This window comes from Corvus kubaryi, unplaced genomic scaffold (genome assembly GCF_017639235.1).
Source record: "Corvus kubaryi isolate FWS band 111438036 unplaced genomic scaffold, C.kubaryi_AGA036_p1.0 37352, whole genome shotgun sequence".
Classification (NCBI taxonomy): domain Eukaryota; kingdom Metazoa; phylum Chordata; class Aves; order Passeriformes; family Corvidae; genus Corvus; species Corvus kubaryi.
Genome location: NW_024581114.1, coordinates 1,936,884 through 1,962,541, shown reverse-complemented (window position 1 = coordinate 1,962,541; position 25,658 = coordinate 1,936,884). Strand labels below are relative to the sequence as shown.

The window sequence follows — 25,658 nt, the reverse complement described above, 5'->3', positions numbered from 1 at the left end:
CCGCCCGCTCCGCGCCCCCGCTCCGCGCCCGCAGCGCCCGCACACCGCCCCTGCCGGCCCGGCGGCACCACGGCCCGGCCGGCCGGGATGGCGGTGGGATGGGGTGGGGTGGGAAAGGGGATGGGAATAGGAATGGGGATGAGGGAAAGGGGAGAGGATGGGATGGGGAAGGGGGAAAAAGGATGGGGATAGGGAGAGGAAGAGAATGCAGATGGGGAAGGGGATGGGTAGAAGGGAAAGGGGCAGAAATGGGGATGGGGATAGGGATTGAGGATGGGAGGCGGGATGGAAATGGGCCAGGGGATGTGGAAGTGGGGAGGATGAAGAGGAGGAAGGATAAAGAGAAGGGGATGGGAAACAGGTGGGGACCACAGAATCAGAAAAAAACCTCTTAGTGCCACGCAGGTGATATGTTTGGAAAGAATTCCACCTTTATTTTTTAGAAATCCCCCCAGATACCGCAACCAGAAAATGAAGACTTCAGAGCAGTGTCCTTGGGTCTCAAAGAATCTCCTGCTTATTAAAAAATCCTTTTCCAGTTAAATCCCAAGCTAATGATGTTCTGCTTTACCTTGCAAGGAAAGGGCACATTCACCTCTCAGGATGCTCAGCTGCTCTCTGAAGGGGCAAATCACAGCTCAGTGACTGAATTACCTGTGGCACGGCAAGGATTTTTCTACCAGCACCAAACAAGGAGCCCAACTGTGTCAGAGGCTGCCAAAAGGTCTGGGAACATTATTTTCAGTTTTCTGAAAGTTTAATCATTGCCAGGTGCTACCAGCACCACCTGAACTGATACCACTCCCAAATTCTCCTGCAGGGACCTGGGGCTGGATAATCCACAATTTAACAAGGTTTAACAATACTGAGAAACCAAAACGTCATCAATTATCTCCTGCCATTGCTGGTAGAGTGAAGTAACTACAAAATCACATCCAGCTGACATTCCTGCTGAATGTGTGACCATCAAACAGGACAAACAGCAAGGGCAAGGCATGGTCTTAGTCCTCATCATGTAACCACGGATTTGGTGCTGGTTTGAATCGGGAATCGCCAATTTAGTGCATTAATTAGTCATTTTCAAGAGATATTTATATTTATATTTAGTGCTTTTCAAGATGCTCAACCATTTCTCACTCTTGATTTCAGAATCCTGAGAATACTGGAGATTTCTGTAAAAATATGAGTTCAGCTTTCTGTCCTGCCAGGTGTTAAGGCTCTGCAAGCACCTGAGAAAGTGCACCATGAATCCGTCAGTCCCACCACACAGGAACGGGAAAGTTCCCTTTGGTGGGATCATAACTCTGGCATGAGCAATATTTGCTGAGATCCTGAGCTTCGTGGAGTTTGTGCAGCGTGGAACTCAGGCAGAACATTACCACACAACCCTTTGGTCTCTTCAGTTGAGCCTTAACGACCTCCTGGGTCCCTCAGAGGCCCAGGTGGTGCCCACACAGAGACTGACCCTGCTGAGAGCTCTGTTCTTGCTCTGTGAGCTTCGCTTTCACTTTTGACAACTGGAAATAAAAGGAGTTGTTTAATTGTCAGGTGACTGCCTTGGAGCAGACGTGACCAGGCTGGGGCTGTGACTCACAAAAAGCTCTCCAGAAAGCCCAGGAGAGAGGAGATAACTTTCATGCTGCAGTCAAACCAGCAGCTAATCCAATTAAAGAGAGGACACAGGAATGCAGGATACACCCCTGGCCCATCAGGGCTAATACCTCTTGTCTTGCAGAGCTCAGGCCTTAACACGTCAGCAGAAAATAAATATGAGGCACCACATCTCTTGCTAATAGTGCTGTGCTCTCTGTGATAGAGGAAATAGCCTTGCTGGCCCCTGCAGGGAGCTGAGAGTGTCCCGAGGCATAAAAGCTGCTCACCCTTTTCTTCATTTGCACAGCAGTTACCACACAGGGAATAAGCAAACCCTTTTAAAAAGCCATCCTTGGAATCATAGCAATGCTGGCTGCTTGGCTCAGGGAATTCTGAGAGCTCATCACACTCTGGGTGCTCAGCAGATCAGTGTTGGTGTGAGGAGATGGGACAAAGGGGAAACCAAAGCTCTGAGCACCCACCCGGAGGTTTCCTGGGTGTTTTTCATCCACCTGCAAGGATTTATCTGCAAAAGAACAAAATTTCACTTGGAGGGTTGTTGGCAAGACTGGCATCGATGCAGAAGATGAACTAAACGTGGAAATGATCCCAAAACAGAAAGAGAAGCAGAGAGATGTCACTGCAACCACGCAGTGCTGGGAAGGGAGAGGCTGTGGGCTGGCTCCCGAGCTGGGGCGTGTGAGCAGGACCCAATCCAAGTCAGTTTAAACTTCTCCTGCATCTGCTCTGGAAGACCTGCAAGTTTTTTTCCCGTTTATTCTCCCTCTGTGTGCAGTGGACCTTGGGCAGTGACTGACAAGGAAATAATTAAACACTAGAGAGAAGCAAAAGACTTTTGACTGCAGCAACCTCTCTGCAAAGCTCCCGGGGTTGCCCCTGGACCTAAACGCAAATAAACCTGGGGGGAAATGACAGAGGGGGTTTGCAGGGACATTCCCCAAACCCCTCTTCATTTAGGAATGTGTGTTCAGGAGGGATATTGCCCTACAGAGAGGGGAAAAGAGGATAGAGGACAACACTTCCATGGGATACAGACGTCATCAATGATAAATTCATTTGGTTGATCCCAGCTCCTCCTCATCACGACTCAATCTCTTTTCTTCCCTCAGCTTTTCCTACCTCTCCTTAGCAGCTGCAGCACTTTTTTTAAAAAAGGGAGAGTCACACTTGAACAATTTCCCTGCAGGAATTGTCTGCAGAGCAGCTCATCTGCTGAGGGCCACATGCAGACCTCTAGGAAATTGAAGGTTCTTGCTTAGAAATGTGTATTTCAGTCTTTAGTCTACTTCTCTCAGGTCCCCAGTGTTTCTTCTTCCCCTCAGAAATTTGTTTTAATGACTTAAAAGTTCCTCTCCCCTGGTAAAACTCTCTCCAGACTGGGAGGCAGAAAGGAAACAGCGACGAGCTGGACTTCAGACAAGCAAAAGACAATGAAAATATTTCATTTCAGTGGTCTGCTGCTGTGCTAAATGAGCTTTTCCTTGTTCCCAGCTGCTCTCCTGGAAAATTAGATCCACTGACAGAGAAAAGTAAAGATGCCTCAGAAATAAATAACCACCAGAGCCTGGACTGGAGGCTGCCAGCAGAGACCAGTAAAGCCCCACAGCAGCTCCAGAAAGGGTGATTTGGGTGGTGCTTGACCCCGGAGAAGAGGTGCTGTGGAATGGCAGTGGGATTTCCACCAGGGAAGAGGGAAGATGACACTTCCACCAGAGCTGGACAGGCTGGTCAATAATCCTGGTCTGCTAAATGCACTTTTTTGCCACTTTTTGGTCTCATATCCTGCCTTGATCCTTCAAATCCTTGCCCCTGCAGTGTCCAGCCAAGCTGCAGTAGGAGCTGTTTCCATCAGTGTCCCTGGAAGAACTCTGCAGTGCCAGCTGGGATAGTGCTCAGGGGGTGGAAGGCCTCCAGCAGGAACTTTGCAAGGTGTTAGTTCTGCAAGGAAAAGAGGAATTTGGGCTGGCAGGGAGATCTGTATTCCAGCAGGATGTGTTATCTTCCCTTCTGGACCTGCAAAGTTAACTCCTCTGGCAGGGCTGCTGGCTTTCCTCTCTGATGGATGGTTTGAGCTCCATCTCCAGCTGCAGAGCTGTTCATTATACAACACTTCTGGAGAGCTGAAATTCCTCTGTGGGCCCCATGACCCCGTCAAATGATGCTGTCCCATGTGGAAAGCTTATTGGAATCACTGGAATAACGTATTGGATCCAATCTGCACTTTGTCAGGCACTTTGGGATGCTCTGAGATGAAACACCCTGCACAGCTATTGGGAAGAATTAGCTAATGCTGGCTAATAGCTGAGAGAGCACCTCCAAAAAGGGCAAGAAATAAAATCAACCGGAGCTGGAAAGTCCATTTTATTCTCCTTTATTTCTTAAATGTCAGGAGAGTTACACAGATGAATGGTAAAAGTTAAGCAACAATAATAATGAGAATTAATTCTGTTACAACAAAGAAATAAAACCAAGATTTATAGAGGAAGTTCTTAGTCTGGAGAGTGTGCACAGAGCTGGAAAGAGGGGGCTGTAGTCCTAGTCCTAGTCTCAGTTTTAACCCTTTTTAAGGTCACTGCCAAGCACCCTTTCCTTGTCCCACACCAAGAGCTCACAACTCATTTATTACCCTAAAAAACTTTGATTTCTCTGCCCTCAGCGAGGTAAAGTTCTCACTGAGGAGCTGTACAAATACTGGGGATTATTATTATTATTTTAACTAATTGAATGTCAAATCCATGTCTCGGGAAGCCAGGGAGACTGTGATGGGGCAAAGAAGGGAAAGGAGTTTAGCAAAGTGCAGCAATTCATTGGCACAGAGAGAAAATTACTTTGAAACAACTCAGGCCAAGTGCTACACACCTGAAAAAAGGGATTCTCCACAAGAGACAAGTCCCAGATTAGGGAGAGAAAGGCTGAGGTGAGAAAAGGACAGAGAAAACCAAATTATCTGGGAGGGCACTGAGTCTGTGGCAGAGAGGGAACAGGGAGCAGCGCTCCTGCCCCAGCCCAGGGGGGGATTCCATGTGGAACCCTCTCATTCCCATGGACTTCCCAGCAGTGCCACAGGCTGACAGGATGCAAAGTGCAGTGGGAAGGGCCTCAGTGGCTTCTCACCAGGATTTGAGGGCAAACAGCTTTCATTAATTCCTGTGCATGAAGGAATAAACAAACTAAACTCTGCAGATGCCTTTTTCTCTTGGTTACCCAGCAGTCTGGCCTGGCTCTCTCTCAGCCACAATTCAAATTTGCTAAATTACAGAGTGGCTGCTGGTGAAAGCCACGGTGGTGATCTCCAGGCCAATCACACAACATTCCTCTCCTGAAGGAAAAAGGGCCATAATCCCACCCCATCCTCACCAGGGAGGGTTTTCCTGGGCCATAATCCCACCCCATCCTCACCAGGGAGGGTTTTCCTGGCTATAAATCCCAACCAGTGATCAAAGCAAAGGATGAGGAACTCAGAAAGCCCTTCCTAGTCCTTGTTTCAGAGAACATATTAATTTTTTTCCCCCCCTTAAGCTATTCTGCAGCCCAGGAGTCAGATAAAATATTTAAATGCCTCTGGAGTTTATGAGCTGGTGTCTGTGTGAGCTGTGCTGAGCAATTTGGAGCTGGCAAGGAAAAATCTCCAACCTTTGACTCACAGACATGAAAGGGAGGGAGAGAGACATTAATGACAATTATTTGAGCCTGTGCCACCCTGATGGAATAACCAGCACAGCCTCCTGCACCTGCAGGAATGCAGCCTGGGTTTCAGGGCAGGGTAAAAATCCTTCTCTGCTTTGGGGAAGGGCAAAAAGGGGCTTGGGATCAACCCCAGACCTTCCTCTGCACCAATCCTGGGCACTTTTTGGGGTGGATTTTTAGTAAGGATAAAGGTAATTAATTACAAATCACAAAAATCCCTGTGGAGAGCAGTGGAAGGGCTAGGAAATTAAAAGATGAGGATCTGCTCAGCTGCATCTTAGGAAGGCTCACCTCCACCTCTAGTTTTGTTCTATTATTAATATTTTCACTGCTTGAAGGCATTAAAAATAAGGGCCCCCAATAGAATTATCCTTTAAGGCATTCCCCACTAACAGACATAGTAATATCTATAAAAATGGTCCATTTTTCATTCAAAGTGCATTGTTGTGACACCCCACCTTGTGAAGGGCCAGCACAGCTCCTCTGGAGGCCTCACCCACCACGTTTTTGGCAGAGCTGAGCTCAGCTTTGGAGGAACCATCCCACCCAGTGCAGTGCCCTGTGTGCTGCTGAGCCCTGCCACAGCCAGCACAGATCCCTGGTGCCCGTGGGAGGAGGGATGGGGGGGTCTGGAATGGGATTTGGATGCCTGAGAACATTGGCATCAGTCAGACAAGACACCCAAGGTGGCAAGAAAGGGGCAGGGCTGGGTCCTGGAGATGCTGCCCCAGCTCCACTCACACAAATCCCCCCTGTCTGCCACTCCCTCCTTGGCCACCCTCACCCAGGTCCCTGTCACCCCTCTCACAACAGCAGGAAAGACCTTTCCTTCCATGCCCCAAGCACTGGTAATATTCTGCAGCTTTCCTGAAGTTTTGACTTGCTTGGAATACAACACTGAATTACTTCCAATTTTTTGGCAGCCCCACCTGACACTGTTCATAGGTAGAACCCCCCTTCAGCCCACAGCATCATGAGTCCACTCAAAATCCATGGAAATGGACTCATCCTGCTCCTGGCTTCCCTCTCTGAGCCCCTGGCCCATGAAAATTCCTGTTGTTACTCCTGTTCCTCATGGAACTGCTCCCTTTAACCACCTCCCTGTGCTGGGGTCATACCTTTGGTTTGATGTGCTCTGTGTGGCCTGGATCCAGCCCAGGGCTGCAGGAAAATCCCATCCCAGGTTCCACACAGGAGCTCAGCCCTCTCCACAACATTCCTGGTTCTGATCTAACTGAGACTGGCATCTACAGCACTGTAACTCCATCCATCAAATGCCTGCTCCTGCCAAATCTGACTTGGGCTGCGCTGAAACAGAAACAAATCAACAAACACAGGGTGAGAAACAGATTTCAGCTCTGAGCTGAGCCCTCAGCCATTGGTGTGCTTCCCTTTCCCTGTAAAATGAGGATACTGACATTTTCCCATTGATAAAACGAGGTTTTCCACTGCCATTTGTGAGGGCTGTGCTCTCTGTGCTTCACCTGGAACACACAGAGTGCTGTGTGACACTGATTTATGGCAGCCTAGGAGTGGGATCAGCCTTTGCCATTGCTATTCTGATGGATTCACTACGTGGAAAAATGCCTGGTGTAACGATGGCTCGGGATTAGCGATGCAGGTGGTTTTATTTAAAGCAATAACATCAAAGCAAAACGTCTGCTGATTCAGCTCATAAAAATCATTGATGCATAAAAACCAACAATAATTGTCAAGAAAGAAAAGGGGAAGGGAGGATTGGGAGAACAGAGGAGGAAAAGGCAACCCAACCCCATAAATGCACACAAGACAGTTTAACTCTTTCAAGAAGCATTTGCACCCTTGTGTGGGGGAAAAGTCAATGTGACAAAAACTCGAGGGGAGCTGGAGGGAGATGGAATTAAGAAAAGGCATCTCTCTTCCACGTTATCTATCTTGGATGGAAGCTTCTGGTCCAGCCAGCAGCTTGGGAATGTCTTCATTTACAATATTCCTTCCTGAAATCTGAAAGCAAAAGGAAACGGGGGTCAGCACCTGCAGAGAGATTCCAAACCATTCAAAGAAGCACAAAAATATGGATTTATCTCTAGAGTGACCATTTGCAGTTACCCACATCCCTGATATCCCCTCAGAGGGACAGACTGGGGGTAAATTATTGCCCAGATCCACTCTGCAGGATGCAGGAGAAAATGCCATGAGAATTCCATCAGGGACAGCAGGTCAGAGGCAGCTCCTGGGCTTTCCAGCCCATCCCCTGCTTGGTGTCATTTCAGCCCCATTTATTATCTCCTAATTCCTCTGGAATGAGTCATGGAATCTCACAGCTGATTACAAGCCCTGCTTGACAGAAGTGCTGTCCTACAAACGGAGGCACAACCCTCGGGATTAATCCTGGATAAGCAAAGAGGAGTTTCAGCCCCCAGGGAGGGAGAGTTGTTTGCTTTTCTTGGATGAGGTAACTGCCCATTACCCATAAATTAATTCAACTCCAAACACTCTCCTCTGCACAGTGTTTTCTTGCACTAACACCACGCCAGGACATTTTTGGGCTCCATCTCCCTCCCTCTGAGGTTCCAGCAGAGCAGGCACTACTCCAGCCCTGCCAGGCCTTCTTTTTCCAATCAAGAAAAATTCCAATTTGTGCCATGCCAAAAGTTTTTAAAAGCCTAATCACTGCTTGCATCTTGTGGCTCCGTGATGAAAGGATGGGAAGGGAGCTGGCTTCTCACTCCTGCTTTTCCCATGATGTTTCTCATTCCTCCTCTGGCTGTGGCTTGGTCACTCACTGATGGACTGTTCCTCCCTCCTGCTGCCCATCAGAAGGTCCCTACAGCCACCAATTAGGGGGAGGAAAGTCATGATTACCTTTGTCTAAATCAATGTTCTTTGCTGGGAAGCTTCTGGCTTGCTCAGCCTTCTCCTTCAGGATGTTGTTTTTGTAATCTGTGCAAGGGAGGAGCAGAATTCACACAGGCATTAGGGTATTAAAAGAAAACAGAGGGTTATGAGCAAGACAGAGGTGATCAGTCCTTCCTTGATGTGCCCTAGGTCTGGCACCTCTGATTTCTAGGAATTATTTGGGGAGTTACTCAGCAGGAAAACAGCTCTGACTTCATTTTAGCCCCTGGCATTAATCAGTTGTGCAAACTTAAGGTCCCTGCTCCACACAGGCACCACAGCTCCTTCCAGATCTGGATTATCTCCTCAAAGCTCACCTGGAGGTGACTGATGCAATTATCCACAGAGTTTGCTCTCCTGGCACACACAGAGAAGGATTTTTGCAACCCACTCCCTGCAATTCCTTTTCTTTACTTCCAATTTTGTATCTCTCTTGTTTACTGGGGCCTTTACAGCAATTCTTGGGACCTGAGGTTTGCCAGCTTGTTCTTTTAAAGGTTGTACCTTTACTAGGGATGTAAATTTAAAAAAAAAAAAAAATCAAAGGGACAATTGTTTCCTGGTTTGTCTGGCAAGCTGCAGCAGGTGTGAACCTGGCATCATGGCAAGGCTTCAGGAATCTCAGGGTGGTGCAGACGAGCATCAGTTTTGTGGAATGGATTCGCTCCAAGTCCCAGCAAGAACCAACCCCTGATCAGTTCTTGATACAAAAAACTCAAGGCTGCACCTTCAAACCCCAGCAAGGAGCAGCATCCATCTTCAGGAATGCTGGAAATTCCCCAGCTCAGTCCTATATATCCCCAAAAAAATACTTCCACAGTGTGAGATGAGCTTCCTTCCCCTCTTGCCACTGTCTTCCATTTTACCACGAGTTCCAGGAGGATTTGTATTTTCTCTTTCGTATCTCAGAGCTTCTCTTGCAAATTTTCTTCCTCTCATTCTCTGTTTATCTGCCTTAATTGCTACCACAGATGTTGACAGAAGGCCCAAACGTTCACTGAATGATTTGACATCCAGGAAGGAGGAAATCAGAAAGTTAAACCAAACTGGATTCAGCAGAAGGTGGAGGTAATGAACTCAGCTACCTCAGGACTTCTCTTTACCCAGTTTCGGTCAAATAAAGTCCATACACCCACTGCCAGAGGTTAAGGAATAGTTTAAGTCACTTCAAAACATCCAAGTGCCATTAGAAATTTCAGATTTATAAGGATTTTGCCCTGGTTTGGTGGCCAGGGATACCTACCCAGCCTGACGTCTTCACTTTTGTGTGGGGTCAGATCTGTCGTGTCCACTGTAAATTCTTTAAGATTCACATCCTTCCTGAAAAGGGAATAACGGTGGGAAATGGTGTTGTCCCATCCTTTAATAACTGGCCCCTTTCACATTTTTTCACAATAGCTTTTCTTCTTTAGAGAATTTAGTTTATTTAATTTTTAATTTCCCCCCCCACGTGTTTGTCCAGAGCTTCGAACAATGGGCAGCCAATCTGTACTGGAATTTCCTTCTCTCTTCCACTCTAATCATATCAAATAAGCTCTGGAGGAGCCCAGGTCCATGATCTTGGCCCCATCTCACAGCAGATCTGGGCATTATTCCTTTACCACCAACTCCCCAAGACATCTCACACAAACTTCATCTGTGAATCAGTTCCCACAGTATAAAAAGAGGAAATTCAATTGCCAAATCAGCCCTACAACCCATTTTCTCCTTCCACTTCCTCCTCCTAACCAGATCCTCAGCTGCTTTAGGCTCTTAGCTGAGGAAGGGGGCCACGAGTTCATTTTTATGCATTCCAAATTAATAAACTCTGTAATTATACTTACTCTCCATATTTCTTCACATTGTATTCATAACCTAAACAGGAGGAAAAAGCAGAATGAGCAGTCACAGCCAGCCCAGACACATTCCTGGGGTTTGCTTTTTGTGTGGCACCCAAAACCAGTGCTGTGGGTGTCACCCAGAGGTCCCAGTGTCCCCTTCTGGAATTCCAGAGTCACCCAGCACACCAAGGCCTTGGACACCTGAATTCCCAAGGGACAAATCCCACCTGTGAAGGGCTTTTCTTCTCCCTTCCACAGAGCAACTCAGCAAATCATGAGTGGGATTCAGCCAAAGCTTGGACTCGGAAGTCTTTTCCAATCCCATCGAGCCGTGAAATCAAGGCCTGGAAATTTTTACACCACTCCACTGAATCTCTCTGTGAGCCAGCCCTGCAAATCCTCCCCACTGGGCAGATTCCTGGTTGTCCAGGAGGGGATCCCTGCCTCCAGCACTGTTCCTTGCAGGAATGATTTGCACAACAGTGTCCCAGGGTGTCCCTCCAGGCAGGACAGGGCTGGTTTTCCCTGGACTCACCTCTCTGCCGGCGCTTGCGGGTGATGAGGACCACGATGATGAGGAGCACGAGGAAGAGCAGCAGCGTGGCCAGGATGTAGCCCAGCTGCTGGAAAAAGTGCATCCTGCTCTCAGGGATGATGACATTGATGACATTGTGGCCCCTGACCACGTTTGGATCTGAGGGAAGGAAAACAGGGGGATCACTGGGAGTGGCATCCAGAGAAAAGCAGGATCACAGGTGGGAATGTTCAGGGAGAAATTCTTGGGAACTGCAGGAATTAAAGGGCAAATCAGTGCCTGATTTACAGCACCCTGCACCTTTGGCAGGTGAGAGATGCTGTGCTCTTCACCAGCCCATGATTCCCAGGATTTAACAGGATGCTGCACATCCCTTCCCTGCCTGGCCCTCAGCAGAGGGGAATTTCAGAGCAAAGCCATCCCCAAACCTTCCAGAGGGTAACACAACCCTCCCCTGGGTCCCTCACAGCACACACCCCACACTGCTCTGCCTCCAAACAGCCAGAGTATGAAGCAGCCCCTCCCTGCCAAGGGTTATAATTTACAGAGTGGGAAGAGTTTTCAGTGCCAAAGAATGAGTTTCCTTTGCAATGAAATAAAAATCGATAAAATTAATAACCCCCCCCCCCCCAAAAAAAAAAAAAAACCAAAACCAACGCCACAGAGAAAAGCCAAGATTCCATTCCTTCTGTGGGTGCAGCAGCATTTCAGTTCCACAGCACGGGGAAGGGGAGCTCAGAACTTTTACGTGGAACATTTTTTTTGTAGATCTCAACTAAATAGGTCAATGTTTTACACATGTAAAGGGGAAGTGACTTCTCTGCTTGCAAGAGTCAGAGGAATGGACAAAGCCAGCCCAGGCACGGATGGAATCCCACAGGACTGTGCTGGGAGAGGGTTTTTTCTTCAAAACAGAGCTGAAATGACACCTTCATTTCACCTGAATGTTCACAGAGCACCAGGCAAGAACAGCATGGAGCCCTCACCTCCCATTCCCTTGGGAGTTCCTCCCTTCCCCAGAGGGAATAAGGGGAAAAATGGGGGGAAATACCCCAAAAGCCCCAGTACCCTTTAGCAGATGTGTTCTGACACTTCAGGAAGTGCAGGCACAGGGACTGATTCCAGTTTTTTAGGCAGTTTATTTCTTTCCAGCATTTAAAAAACAACAACCCAGCAAAAATAAAATCAAATAAGGCAAGAGTGGATTGAAATAAACACTCTGAAACCAGAGGTGATTGTTTGCTAATGCCAACAGCAGTCCTAGAAAATCAAAAACCTTGAGCAGCATGCTCTGTTCTGGTGGCCCAGTGCTCCACTCCAGCAACACTCTGCTTTTTACTGGGATTTCCAGATGCCCTGTGCTCCCTGGATGCAGTGCTGGAAAAACCATGGGGTTTTCAGTGCTGCCAAGCTAAAAAATATCAAACCCAACCAAAAACCCACTTGCAAAGCTGCAAACAGCACATGTGACAGCTCTGCTTTGTCACATCCCTGGCTCCTGGAAGGCCATAATGAGATGGTGCCACAGCAAACAGAGGAATTCTATTCCTGGCTTTTTGCTTTCCCACAGTACTGCAAGACAGGGGTAAGAGCTGGGTTGAACTTTAGGCAACACCAGGGAGGTCACTGCAACAACAAACAGCAGAAACAGAGATTTAATAACTTTGGGCAATGGAATAGATCCCATTTTATAACTGGGGAAACTGAGGCACAGAGGAGCAGCTCAGTCCCACCAGTGAATGGCAGTGCCCAGAGCAGCATCACACCCAGACTCTCCTCATCCTACACCAGAGGTTAAGCTGGGAGGATGAAGGTTGATCCTGTAACCAACATCTGATCTCTCAGCACATCTCACACCCATCTGCCCCAAATTCACTCCCACGACACTGTTTACCCACTGAAAAAGAAATCCTAATTGTGGAGGGGAAAACTCGGGCCAGAGGTGCCTTAACATGACTTTCCCAAAGTGTCAAGGACCAGATTCTCCTGCTGGAAAAAGTGGAGAGCTCTCCACAAACCCGGCAGAGGCAAAGGGCTGCCAATATTTTAGCACTAATCAGGAGACTCGACAGATGCCATTCTTCAGAGCAAACCCCGAGTAAAAATGCTCCAGTCAGTGGACATCCACCACATTTACAGTCCTGAGCCTGAGAGCAGCACTGAGCCCCTGCTTCTATCCCAAACAGGATGAAGTTTCCTGTCTGGGAACGGCTCTGGAGCTTGGAGCAAGGCCAGGAGCTTGGCTGCTGCCTGGAAAAAAGCTCCTTGCTTTGCTTTTGTTGTCTCCTCGTTTATGTTGTGCTCCCCAGAAGAATTCCAGGCAGTTTTTCATGGAATGGGGCAATGCCTCAGCCTCCCCTGCTGTACCCAAGCAGGGCAGGTCCCAGCAGGAGCAGGCTGGAAAAGGAAACCTCTGGATGTCTCCATTCCTTGCACGTTCCCATGGACTCAGCACATTTTTGTGTGTGGTGCTCTCAGCCCAGCTGAGGGGTCACTGCCTGCAGGGGCCAAACTCGTCCCAAAGCTGCTCTGTTTGACAGTGGAAGTGGCTTTTGTCACTCCAGCACTGAGGGCACCACAGCCAAGCTCAGACAGCCCCACCAGGTGAAATCACTCAGAGATTCCACCTCACTCCTGAGCAGGTAGGGAACTACTCAGGACAACATCCAGGAATAAGAGGAATAAATTCCTGGGCAGACAGCTCTGGAAACAGGATCTGGTTTCCATCTGTGGCTAAGGCTCAAGGGCTGTGTGCAGGAACTCTGATATTTGGATGTCCCAGTCTCCAACCACCTCTCCTCAGCACTGCCTGGATTTTCTGGACACCAATCTTAGCCCCAGGGAAAAAGTTTAGATTTCTATGACTGGAGAAGGCCAATTTCTACAGGAGAAGAAACCTATTTAAAAATGTATGAAGCAAATCAAAATTCTATATTAAACAGCCAATAAATATTAAAACACAATGAATATTTTAAAGTGTTAATAAAGAACTATACCCAAAAGACTTTAAAAAAAATATTAAACTTAGGATTTTTGTTTTCTTTTTCTGCCTGAACGAAGCGTGATGGTTTTGAGTTTGGACAGGCTGACAGATGAGAGCTCAGTGCAGTGGAAAATATGAAAATTGGTTTATGGCACACACAGAAAAGAGGAAAAAAAAAAAAGAAAAGCTGAAGGGTGGAGGAAAATTCCTGGTGGTTGATTCTGCATGGTCTGGCACCTTGCACAGCCCAAACATCCGTGCAAAGGGGAGAGAAACTCTGGTGAGAAGAGTTGTGACAGCAAAGGCAGGGCTGCATCAAGCCCCTGCCCACACCTTCCCCTGATCCATAAAAGCATGGAGGAAAGGGAGCTGGACAGAAATACAACACAAAGGCAGCTCGTTTGCCTCAGGGCCTGTCAGCAGTGCAGAACTGCCCCGGGGCAGGGGGACAGGAGCTGCCCTGTGCCCACAGCGCTGCAAAAGGGGGACTGACCCCAACGATGGGGGGACACCCCACGGCATCCTCACTGCCCCTGTGATGGAAACAGCTTGGGAACAACTGGACCTGGGCTGGCTGAGCTCCTTAGAGCCCAAAGATCCAACCGCGGATACTTCCCCTCTGTGAAAAGTCCACAAACGAAGCAGAGGAGTTGTAGAGTAATTTATCCAACCAAAGGGAACGAGTCTGGCTTTTCCTAGCGGGATTTTCCACACATCCCCACCCAGGAGAGGCCACTCACCTGCAGCCGGAGCCACGCTGTGCGTGGTGAGGTTCACCACCTTCCTCTCCCTGGCCGGCTCCGTCACGGACAAGTGGTAGATCCTACGCTCGTGCAGGCCGCAGTAGTGGTGGTGCAGGTGGCAGGAGTAGGTGCCCTCATCGGCGCTCTCCAGGTGGGAGATGAGCAGCGAGAAGTCCCCGAGGGCGAAGGCGCTGCGGGTGACGTTCATCTTCTGCCGCAGGAACAGGGGCCCGTAGGAGCGGCGCTCCCCGGACGCGTACAGGTCCACCAGGCGGTCGGCGCGGTCGTGGGGGACGCCGGGGGGCTGCCGGTCCCAGTGCACCACCTGCTGCTCCTCCTCGCTGTGCCGCTCCGTCCAGATGTGGTTGCGGTTGACGCAGGGCAGCGTCGCCGTGCTGCCCTCCGGGGCCACCAGCACCGGCTTCTCGCCGTCCCAGTACTCGCTGGCTTCCTCGCCTGGGCAGGGGGGAAACACGAGCTGGGCGACCTTGGAATGGGTGTTTTGCCCCAGCTGTTCTATTTTTCCTCACCTGTCTTATTTTTTCTCTCCACGTAAACGACTTAAGTTTGCTTCCCTGGTTTATTTTCCTTGGCCAAAATCAGTAAAATTTTGGCCCGATTTGCTGTCACACACCACGATCTCATGGATGTGGTTGATGCGAAATTCCCACTCGAGTCCAAGCGGCAAGGACGCCCAGGCACACCTGAGACTGCTCCCAGACCCTGGAATCCTCAATTCTATGTGTCAAGGACGCCCAGGCACACCTGAGACTGCTCCCAGACCCTGGAATCCTCAATTCTATGTGTCAAGGACGCCCAAGCACACCTGAGATTGCTCCCAGACCCTGGAATCCTCAATTCCAAGGGTCAAGGATGCCCAGGCACACCTGAGATTGCTCCCAGACCCTGGAATCCTCAATTCCAAGGGTCAGGGATGCCCAGGCACACCTGAGATTGCTCCCAGACCCTGGAATCCTGTAACACACCCCCTCCAAAAATCCCAAAATACCCCACAGGGGTAACGTGTCCTCTCCACTGCAGCAGACAATAGAGAAAAAACACCTTTATCTTCTACATCCTTGGCCATTTCATGAAGCAAGGCCACTTTCTTTCTGTTCTAACTGAGAGTTAATCTCTTCCTTCAGAAAGCAGGAAGTATATTCCCTCCACAGGCTAAGAATGGAACGAGGATCTTCACCCCAATCCTCCGAGGAGGAAATGCTTTCCTACCCACAAAGGCCCTAATTACTGGAGGAGCTGAAGCAGCACTGCTCTGTTTGGCTCTTGAAAAGGAATAACAGAAGAGGCCAAAGCACAGAGGAGCAGACTGGGGCTCTCAGGGTGATTTTATTGCACTGTGAGAGCAGCAGAGGAGATGCACTTCCATCCCAGCAGCTGCACTGGGGTTATCCAGAGGTTTAACTGGATTTTAATGGGTGCCTGTGTGGATGGGTGGCTCTCTCTGCAGATGCCAGCAGCTCGCTTTTAGAGCTGGGCTTAAGGTGTGGTAACTTGAGGTGGGTTTTTAAGTACAGGCTGCCCAGGGCAAGCTCAGCAACCAGAGCACAGGGCAGGTCCTTGTGGCTGAGCTGAGGGCAGGGATTGTCAGCAGGGGTGTGCTGCTGCTGCAGCAGGGACAGTTTGGTGACTACCAGGAGCAAACATCAAGCTGAGCAGGCTCCTGGCAGTGTTTGGCCAAGGAAGAAGAGAGGTTTGTAAATAATCACACTGAGTAAAGCCTCTGCAGCTCAGGGAGGCAGACAGCAAACAGCACAGGGAGCACCACGCTCAGCTGGTGCTTCCTGAGCCTCCTGAGGCACCTGTGAAACCTGCAGCTGTCACCACACCCACCTCTCTTGGCGATGACCAGCTGGATTTTCACAGTTTCGTACAAGTGGCAGTAGTGATGGTGAAGATTACAGGAATATGTGCCTGCATCACTCTCTGCAACACCTGGGAAGAGAGGGGAAGTTGAATGTTTTATACTGAGACAATGATTAATTGTGTCATTTGCAGTTTCCCAAATCCTTGTCTGGATGCAAAATAACTTCCTTATCACCAGGGTGGGTTAAACAGAGACAAATCATCTCACCCAATATAAGAATTTGGTGACCTAATAAAATAATTCAGTTTATTCACCCTTGTGAGGGAGGCATCTGTATTAACAGGTGGAAAGAGGAAGCTGGGTTAGGTTTAGCTGGGAGCAGGCACAGGAACAATGACCATGGAATGTTTATAGTTCAGGAACTGAAGCACAACCAAAGGGCCACAAAAAGCCCAGGTGGCTTTCAGGCTGTTATAAATTCTCCTTTGAAACAGGTTTGTTCCAAATAAAAGACTCAGTGCTTCAGAGAACCTCACAGAATCACTGAGGTTGGAAAAGAACTCCAAGACTGAGTCCCACCTCAATCCCCACCTTGTCACCCAGCCCAGAGCTCTGAGTGCCACATCCAGTCCTTCCTTGGACACCTCCAGGGATGGGGACTTCAGATCTCCCTGGGCAGCCCCTGCCAAGGCCTGACCACCCTTTCCATGGAGAAATTCCTCTATATCCATCCTGAACCTCCCATGGGAGGTGAAGCTGGAGACTTCACTTGGAAGCAAAACCAGAAGGCTGCCCAGGAACAGTGCATGGCTTTGGGGGCAATTCCTCAACCTCCTCCTGCCTTGAATCTCCAGCTGAAAGCTCCACTTCCCTAAGTGCCCAAGGAGCAGAAATGAATTAATGTGACTGTCCAGGTATGCAGGTATTCAGTCAGAGGGAATGCTGAGAGGGTTTTGATCTGCTGAACATGCTTAGCTGTGCAGGTTGTCTGGGACAGACCTGGATGTGCACAAGTGACCGGAGCACTGAGTGCCACATCCAGGGATGGGGACTCCACCACCTCCCAGGGCAGCCCCTTCCAGACCCTGAAATTCCTCCTGATGATTAACCTCATTAACCTGGTATTGACTTATTTATCAAAAACATGCTGCAAACCAACCATTTGCACCAAAACCCACCAATCCCATCGAACCCCGAACCTTCCATGGGGGGGGAAAAAAAACCTCCGTACCTTTGATCACCAGCGAGAAATTCCCATCTGCAAACGCGTTCTCGGGCATGAGGATCCTGCCCTGGTTGTAGGAGCTGTAGACTCGCTGGTCCCCAGCTGAGTACATGTCACAGAGCCTCTCCATCCTGCTGTCCCCGTAGTAGGAGCTGAGCAGGTCCCAGTGCACCACGCGCTGCCGGTCGTTCAGGCGGTCCTGGGTCCACACCATGCGGTGGCTCTTGCAGGGCAGCACGGCCTGGGAGCCCAGCACGGCGCTGATGTTCAGCACAGACACCACCACGCTGGCTGGGTTGGAGGCATCAGCTGGGACTGAAAGTCAGGAGCAAACAGCAAAAAAAACCACTTATAGGGTTATGGAGTTAATGGTGTGTGAAGGAGGCGCTGGAGTGGGAGTGCTGGAAGCTCTGCGTATTTTTGATTCTGGTTTCAACACAGGGCACTCTCGTGGAGAATCAAGGAATCCTGAGCTGGAAGGGACGCACAGGATCATGGATTCAACTCTTATCCCTGCCCAGACACCCCAACAATCCCACCCTGAGCATCCCTGAGAGCAGTGTCCAAACGCTCCTGGAGCGCTTGGGGCTGTGCCCATTCCCTGGGGAGCCTGGGCAGTGCTCAGCACCCTCTGGGGGAGAATCTTTTCCTAATAAAGAAAACTTTACCACACTGATTTCATTCAGTGAAAGCAATGTCTGTTCTCAGGGTTGTACACTCGACCTGTCCTACCCACCCTTCCTAATCCTGACCCCAGTTTAATCCAAGTTTGGAGACACCAGTGCAATGGGATGCATGACCCATGGAAGTTAGCCATGAAAGCCCCAGTGCATGCCATGGAATCAGGGTCCCTCTCACTCCTCCTCGTGATCACAAACCCAGGCAGATTTACAGAGATGCCACTCACCTGAATATGAGCACACAGAACCTGTCAAAGCAGAAAATAAAGAGTGTTACTGACAACAAAAGGAGGAAAAAGCTACAGACACACTCCAAGCCAGCAGCCACCTCTGTTAATGCTCCATCTATTCCACCCTTTCCTATCAATGTTTATATCTGGCTGCTCCATTTCCCACTCCTGCCACACATTTTGTCTGCACAGTTAATTCTGAGATGCTCTGCAACTCACATGACTCAGATCCACACAGGAAGAACTTTGCCGGGGATGAACCAAGGCCATTGGTTCCGCATTTCTCCGGGCCAGTCCCTCCTGCTCCTTGTGTGGGAGGGGTCTCGAAGGTCTCCTGGCATCACGCTTTTGATTCCCAACACAACACCACCATTCATCTCTCCAACCAGCCAAGCCCAAGTGGGTTCCATCAAAATCATTGGCGGTTTTGTCCTGCTAATGTCAGAGGCACAATGTCCTCCAGACAAAGGCTGTATTTTTTTTTTTTAGCTCTGGAATTTATGAATTTCAAACGAGTCCAAATTCAACTCCAGACTGGGGGTATTTTAGCACACCCCCAGTGCTGAGAATAAACTTGGTTTCCTCCCCTTTTCCCATCACAAAACACTGGGCAGGGACAGCAGAGAACAAAAACTGAGCAGCACTCTCTGTTGAACTGCCAGCTCAAAGGCACTCCAAACAGGAGGTATTTCTTCCTACATTTATAATCTCAGCATCACAAAGAGAAAAATCAAATCTTGGACAAGGTCTGTACTCTCTGTATATAAGAAAGAGACATCATAATTCCATCATCTGATGGTCTCTCCTGACAGGCTGCAAAATATTTCAGCTGCAGCCCCTGCCTCTGCAAGCCAGGACTTAGATTTAGCTTAGAAAAGCAAAGGAATGATTAAAAAAACCCTTCCACAGCACCAAAAAAGCCAGGAAAAATCGGTGCCACTTGTGACAGGCCACCAGCTCCCAGCACAGCAGAGGTGTCAATGTGCTCAGGCAATGTCCCCGCGGCTGAACGGGTGTGGTTTGCCCCGGGGCAAGGGGACAACGTGATGTCGTGACACGAGCAGCGATTTGTGAGCTCGGGAATGGTGTCTGAGGCTGCCTCCGGAGCCCTGCACGAACAGCAACTTGATTTGGTGCGACAGAAACATCCTCTGCTGGCTCAGGCAGAGGAATGAAGGCATTTACTGCTCTCCTTTCCTCTTGCGAGTTAATGGGAAAAACACGGAGCCCCAATGAAGCATCGTAAATCCAACGAGTGCCAAAAGCTCAGCCAGCCACAGCTCTGAGCTCACACCAGCCCCTGGTTCTGCACCTTTCTGGACCCCTGCACCTTCCTCCTGCCAGGGCAAGGACCATCCTTCCCTTCCCTGCCCCTTCCCAGGGCAGCCTGCTGGAGCCTGGGCAGCTACGGGCACTTCTCCAGCACTTCCAAACACAACTCTCTGTCAAACAGGGGCTTGGCTGGGATGGAACAGCTTCTAGATAAGAAAAGCTGATGTCTTTTGGGTTCTTTTCCCCTCCACTCTTAAAACTTCAGCCAGGAACAGGGCAGGAATGTTCCTGCTTTCTCATCAGGTCTTTCCAGGTTTGCCCCTCAGTGCCCAGGAGATGCTGCATCCTGCTGGGACCAGGGAAGAGCCTGTGGATTTTATATTTTGCTTTTTATAGACTGGATTTGTGACTTGCTGGCTGCTGCCACACAAAGCTGGGTTGACACCACAACAAAACCCATCCAAGATGAGGTGAATTAAATACTGGAGCTCAGCACGGAGAGGTGGAAGAGAAAGGGTTTCTCACTTTGTCTGTGCACACACAGAGTCTGGACAGAAACTTTGGGTCTGAACCTGCTCTAGGATATCATCCATAGTTTGACAAAATGGTGCAAATATCAAAAAAAAAAAGTGATCACAGCCAAGCAGCAAAATTCTAGAAGGGGAAAAAAAAGGATAACTCTTCACAAGAGGGACAGGAACTCCAGCAGACAAAGAAGGAAGAACTGATTGTTCTGGTTCCCCAGCCACGCTGGAAATCTGCTCACATCCATCAGCTCGTGGGGAAGGCTCAAACTTATTTGACAGAGCTGTAAATGAGATCACTCAGAAATCTGAGGAATCTGGGATGTCTCCGTTCTCTTGCACGCCTGGAGAAACGGAATTTAGAACAGCTGACCTTCAATAACCTGAACAGAGAGCAGCAGTGGAAGGAGGAATGAGCCTTTTCCTCTTTTCAGTGCTGTGGGGAGACCAGCAGAGCAACCAAACGCTGCTTTTTAAAGGCATTTTATGACACAGCAGCTACTGAACAGAGATAAAGCCACAGCCCAGCAAAGGTGACAGCTCATGAACTGCAGCTCTGGGGTCAGCTGGAAGCAGGGATTTTGGTGAGTCACACTTCCCAACCTGCAACTGTAAAACCAAAGAGTCTTCGTGCACCTGGTGAAAGCTCTGACCTCTGTCATCACAGGACTCCAGGAGCTTCTAAGCCTCAGCTGCCTTCAGAGCTGTCAACACAGAACTCAGCTGCGGCTTGCATTTTCAAATTTCAAGTTCCATGGGATGGAGAATCACTTTGTCTTCTCTGGGTGATGTAACCACAAAAAAAAACCCCAAAAAACACCAAGAAAAGAAACCCCAACAAAAGACAATTCTGTGCTGTCCCCTGACATGTTCTGTGCTGACTCAGCAGGATCCCAGAGATCCTCTGTGGTCCCACGGTATAGGAAGAGGAAAGCAGCCTGGAAAACTATTTCTTAATCCCTTGTAAAAGGCAGAGCCAGCTCTTACTTCTTGAATCCCATCCATTTTTCAAGTGAAGAATTAAAGCCACAAAAAGCTGTGGGCAAACTAGAAGCAAAAGGCTCGGGCTGTGAAAGATGTGTGACATGCTCAGAGCTCTCCAGGCAGTGTCCTTGGAGCAGGGCAAGCAGAAAACTGTCCCTTGAGTCCTGCCTGAAGAATTGCAGCTCTCCTCTGCTCCTGGGACAGAGGAGCTGCTGCTCAGGTCGGTGCTGATGAAACCACTGAGTTTTATACATATATTTTATATTTATATCCTCTTATTCACAGGATGAAAAACGACCAGAGCAGAAAAGACATGTTTTTCCCTAAATCTGTGTGTGCCACATGCCTTATTTCTCCCATGAATCCCTCAGTTTATAGGGGGTTTAATGGGCTCTGTAGAGTCATTACACAATTGTGGGAAAAGCAGCAGCCTGTTCCCCAACCCTCTGGGGAAGGGCAGTGGCTCCATCCTGACTCTTTAGGGGGCTGAGAGACCCTGATGGTTTTTGATGCAGCAGCATCAAGGTGACAGTGAAATAAATGACCCCAGCTCTTCTCTGGGAGCCAGGTTTGTTAAATCCACTGACCAGGAACCAGGAGGAACATCTGGGCTCGTCTGGAGGAGGGACACGGTGAGCAAAACAGCTGCACCTAAACTTCTCCCGTTCACCTCCTGTCCAGTCTGCAAGACTGAGCTTTTCAGTAAAACGAAATTTCCCTTCAAAGCTCACTGATGGTCAAGCTGGTTTGAACTGGGCTTTTCCCTAAGTCTCTGTGTTTATTTTCAAAGACTTCCTGGGACAACTTTCCCAACAGCAGAGTCTCCCACTTCCGAAAAGGATGTCAGAGCCCTTAAGCACCCATCCAGCCCCAACAATTCCAGCAGTCCCTGCAGGTAGGAACACGCAGGGAGCAGGAATGTGCTGCCTGTGCAGAAAGGAAAAGCTTTGTATCTGCTCAAGGAGCCCATCCCCACCTGGGGCGCAGACAGGATCCCTCAGAGATCTGCCCCAGCTTTGTGACGGGCAGCTGGGATTTCAGCTGAGCTTTAGAAACCCTCCCCTGCTTTGTGTGCTTCCCGTTGGCTGCAGGCCCTCGGAATGGTTTTGTAGAGCCATTCCAAACACAGAGCTCTTCCTCCCGGCGAGACATTAACACTTGAGGGAGTGGTTCCTCTGCAGGAGGGATCATCCCAGCGCCATGGAACAGCTCAGATTTCCTCCCTTCTCCCCTTCCCATCCTCACCATTGAGTTATAACCTGATTTGGGTGGGCTCAAACACCCAGGTAACTCCAACATCTCTGTCAGAGATCCTCCATCCTCAGCTGGGACACCTCTGCCTCTGCAGCAGCCCAACCTGCTATTCCTGCCCTGGCTGCTCCCCAGGCTCTGCCAAACCTCCCTGGGAGTCACTGGACTGGTTGGTGCTTCTGGAGCACAGAGCTGTGGCCTCTCCTCCTCCTCCTCCTCTTTAACCCACCCCACACACCAGATTTCTGAGTCACTTTAACCCTTCTGTCCCTATGACTGATCCCATAATTTGCCAATTCCTAAACCCTGCCTTGGGGCATTGCGAGAATGCCGTGGTGACATGGAAAGTGGATTAATTAGAGAGCAAAGGGAGAACGCCTCACCTCATTCCACCTCAGTGCTGAGGAACTGAGGAGCTCAGGTGTCAGCCACAGCCTTTTAAAAGAGCTGGGAAGAGCAGGGGGGTCACCAGTCCCCAAAAAACTTGTGCTCCTCACGTCCTACTCCTTTCTTGCACCTTGCTACCCAAAAATGAATTCTGTGTCTGTCTTTATGCTGACAAGAGGAAAAAAACCCAAAAACCACACTTCCCTTTTTCCTTCCATCTGAACCCTCACACACACGCACCTCCAGCTGTTTTTGCTTCATCAAAAGTAAAAAATGACCTTAAATCATCTAAATCTGACTGTGAAAGCTTTGCTGTACTCACATCCAAGCCTATTGGCTTTGAATTTGCTGATAGGAAAAAAAAAATTGCACAAACTTGCTGAACAGAGCTCCAACAACCTCAAACATTTTTCCATTCTCTCCCCAAAAAAGCAGAGGAAACCCACGATTCCCTCCCCTCCCCAGATGAAAACAGAGCAAATTTAGGAATCTGAACAAAGTCTTATAAAGACAACAGTTCAAAATCTCGTAGCCAACCCCCAGCACCGTTGTGCAGCTGAAATAAAAACAAGTAACACCACACCAGCAGCTCACAGCTTACTTTGCTGAAGCAAAATCTGCCACAGGAGGAGTTTTGCAAGTCGCTCCATTTCTTCGGCTTCTCGGTGTTTTCGCCTCTCTTGAAAAACAACTTAGAGGCTTTTTTTTCCTCTTAACTTTCTTTTCTGTAACTGGAAAACACTATGACCTCATCAATCTACATCCCCAGAGCTGTGGACAGCAGCTCATATTCTGCAGGATTACTCCACCTCCAACTTCCAACTCCCCACCTCCCCACTGCCACTCCACCTCCTTCCCTTCCCTCACACTTTCTGCAGATCCCACTTCTCCTTCCCCTCCCTCTGGGACCTTCTGATCCCTCCCTGACTCTGACATCAAAGTTTCATCGGGTGAAGTTGGTCCCACGCAGCCCTGGGCTGACAAAACAAATCTTTCTCCCTCCCCCCTGGGGATGGAACCAATTTTCCTCATGCTTTACTTGATCCAGCTGTTCCTCCCTTTGTCTGACACTCCTCCAGCTGTCTGCTCCAGACTGGATTTATTCTGCTGCCTTCAATGGGGTTTTGATCTTGGTCTCCTCATATGGTTTTACTTCGAGCTTCAGTCTCCAAAGACAACCTAGAAAACAATATTTACTCTGTCCTGTGATTTGTAAGCAAGGGCTGGATATTTGCAGGAAAATTACAATGAGTATAAAGTCAGGAAATAGAGTATAAAATAGGAAATAGAGTAGCTGCTGCTGGGATATTAAAAGTGAAATTACATATTACAGGAAAATTAAAATATGGTCGATTTTTCTGTTTTCTTGCATTCTGTTGTCAGGTTGTTGTTGCTTATGGCTAACACCATTTAGTGGATTGGATTTATTGGATTTAACAATTCAAATTAGTGATCAAGTGAAGGAAGGGAATTAAAACTTACTGTCCTTAAATGTCTGTGGGACTCTACAGGAGAACTTAAAAACACAAGCCAGGAGCCTTCCCATGGGATCCATGTGGATAAACTTAATTGGCACACTTGAATTTTTCCTTCTGACATTTTTCTGCCTCTCTAGTCTACCACAAAATAGATTCCCTCTGTCCCAGAGGGGGAAGAGCTTCAGGAAAGAGGAGAATATTGTAATTATTACTATAACAAACCCCTAAATAAACACCTAAATAATTACACACTGCAACAAGGGAAGCTTTGGAAGCATCCAGACCAGATCAGAACTTCACCTAGTCCAGGATCCCATCTCCAGCAGCAGACAGAACCAGACACTTGCAAAGGAATTCCAAGAAACTGAAGCTATTATTATTATTAGATAACATGACCATGAAGAAAAGCCTGCTGTTAACTCATCACTGTCCAAACCAGACCCAGAGAACTGCTGGTTTGTTTCTAGAGAAAAACCCTAAAATAATCTTCAGCTAAGAACCTCACAAAACTCCCCTGCAAACTCCAACTCTGACATTTATATGAAGTGAGGAGATTTGGGGATAATGGGATACAAACAGCCCCTCCCTCCACGTTCCCACCCTCATCACCTGAGCTGTGGCACCACCTGGATATGAACAAATCCAGCCTAATTGCAACCCTAATCCCATCAGCTTCTCTTTGCCAGCCTCAGGAATTCCCATTATTCCAACTCCAGAACCACCTGCAGGCAGCAAAGGCTCCTGTTCCCGTGTCCCTGACCTGTGCCAGGTGTCACAACAAGGACAGCACTGCTCCAGAGCAGCTGCTGGGCCAGGAATCTCTTGCAAGAAGGAGCTTTTCCTGTTGTCCCCATCAGGACAGAGCCACAGCAGGCTCTGATCTGAGGCCTGCGTTCAGAGCAGCCTGGAAAATACCTGGCTAGGAGGCAGAAAGCTGCTCCCAGTGCACAGACAGCAAATCCAGCACCTTGTCCTTCCCCTGGTCCCTCCCAACCACGGGCAGGACCTTCCAGCTGCAATCCCAGGTTGTTTTCCCACCTTTCTGCCTGCCAGCTGTGGCACTGCAGAGGTTACTGCCTGCTCCTCGCAGGGTTTCTGGGAGGGAGGCAGATTGCTGTGGTTGCTGCTGTCATGGACTGGATATTTCCTGACTGTAAGAAGCCAAGTCCAGGCTGAACAAGGCTGAAGTCTCCTCAAGAAAATCACCCACGGGAAGGGAAGAGCAGCAGCTTCGCTGGGGCTCACAAAGAGGGGAGGAAAGGGACACAGGAGCCTGGTTTGCAGAGCTCTGCCTTGTCCCCTGTCTAATCCTGCACAGTCTGCAGCCAGCCCTGCTTCCTGGAGCTTTGCTGCTCCAAAGACATCCTGGAAAAGCAGCTGTGTCAACATTTTTCCTGGTCAGGAGCTGAATTTTTAACGAGATTCTCCATTCTGAGCTGTGCAGTGCTCCCCAGCCTTTCTCCTTCCCCACTCCCAGGGGAATTGGGGAATTGATTCATCCCTTGGCTGCCCACTGCTCATCTCCAGCTGACCACAAATCCTG

General features: G+C 49.0%; 1 protein-coding gene and 1 long non-coding RNA gene across 2 annotated transcripts; one reads left to right on the top strand and one right to left on the bottom strand.

The window, feature by feature from the left end:
• Positions 1-309: 309 nt before the first annotated feature.
• On the top strand, positions 310-4,093 carry LOC121666497. Its single transcript, XR_006016676.1, has 2 exons — positions 310-724; positions 1,150-4,093. It is a non-coding gene; the product is annotated as an uncharacterized LOC121666497 (long non-coding RNA).
• Positions 3,970-23,495, bottom strand: MXRA8 (matrix remodeling associated 8). The gene is made up of 10 exons (XM_042032098.1): positions 23,239-23,495; positions 18,217-18,237; positions 17,316-17,624; positions 16,111-16,212; positions 14,257-14,715; positions 10,534-10,692; positions 10,002-10,032; positions 9,422-9,498; positions 8,146-8,223; positions 3,970-7,284 (listed from the first exon to the last, which is right to left on the bottom strand). The coding sequence occupies exons 1-10, from the start codon at positions 23,285-23,287 to the stop codon at positions 7,259-7,261; spliced, it is 1,311 nt and encodes a 436-aa protein (XP_041888032.1). The 5' UTR covers positions 23,288-23,495; the 3' UTR covers positions 3,970-7,258.
• Between the last annotated feature and the right edge of the window lie 2,163 nt (positions 23,496-25,658).

Bases quoted from the DNA above. Each gene is read 5' to 3' on its own strand.
- MXRA8 (XM_042032098.1), bottom strand. From the start codon at position 23,287: ATGGAGCGACTTGCAAAACTCCTCCTGTGGCAGATTTTGCTTCAGCAA. The intron at 18,238-23,238 runs GTAAGCTGTGAG...CTGCTTTGACAG, and splicing joins GCAGATTTTGCTTCAGCAAA to GTTCTGTGTGCTCATATTCA. The intron at 8,224-9,421 runs GTAGGTATCCCT...TCCCTTGCACAG, and splicing joins AAGTGAAGACGTCAGGCTGG to ATTACAAAAACAACATCCTG.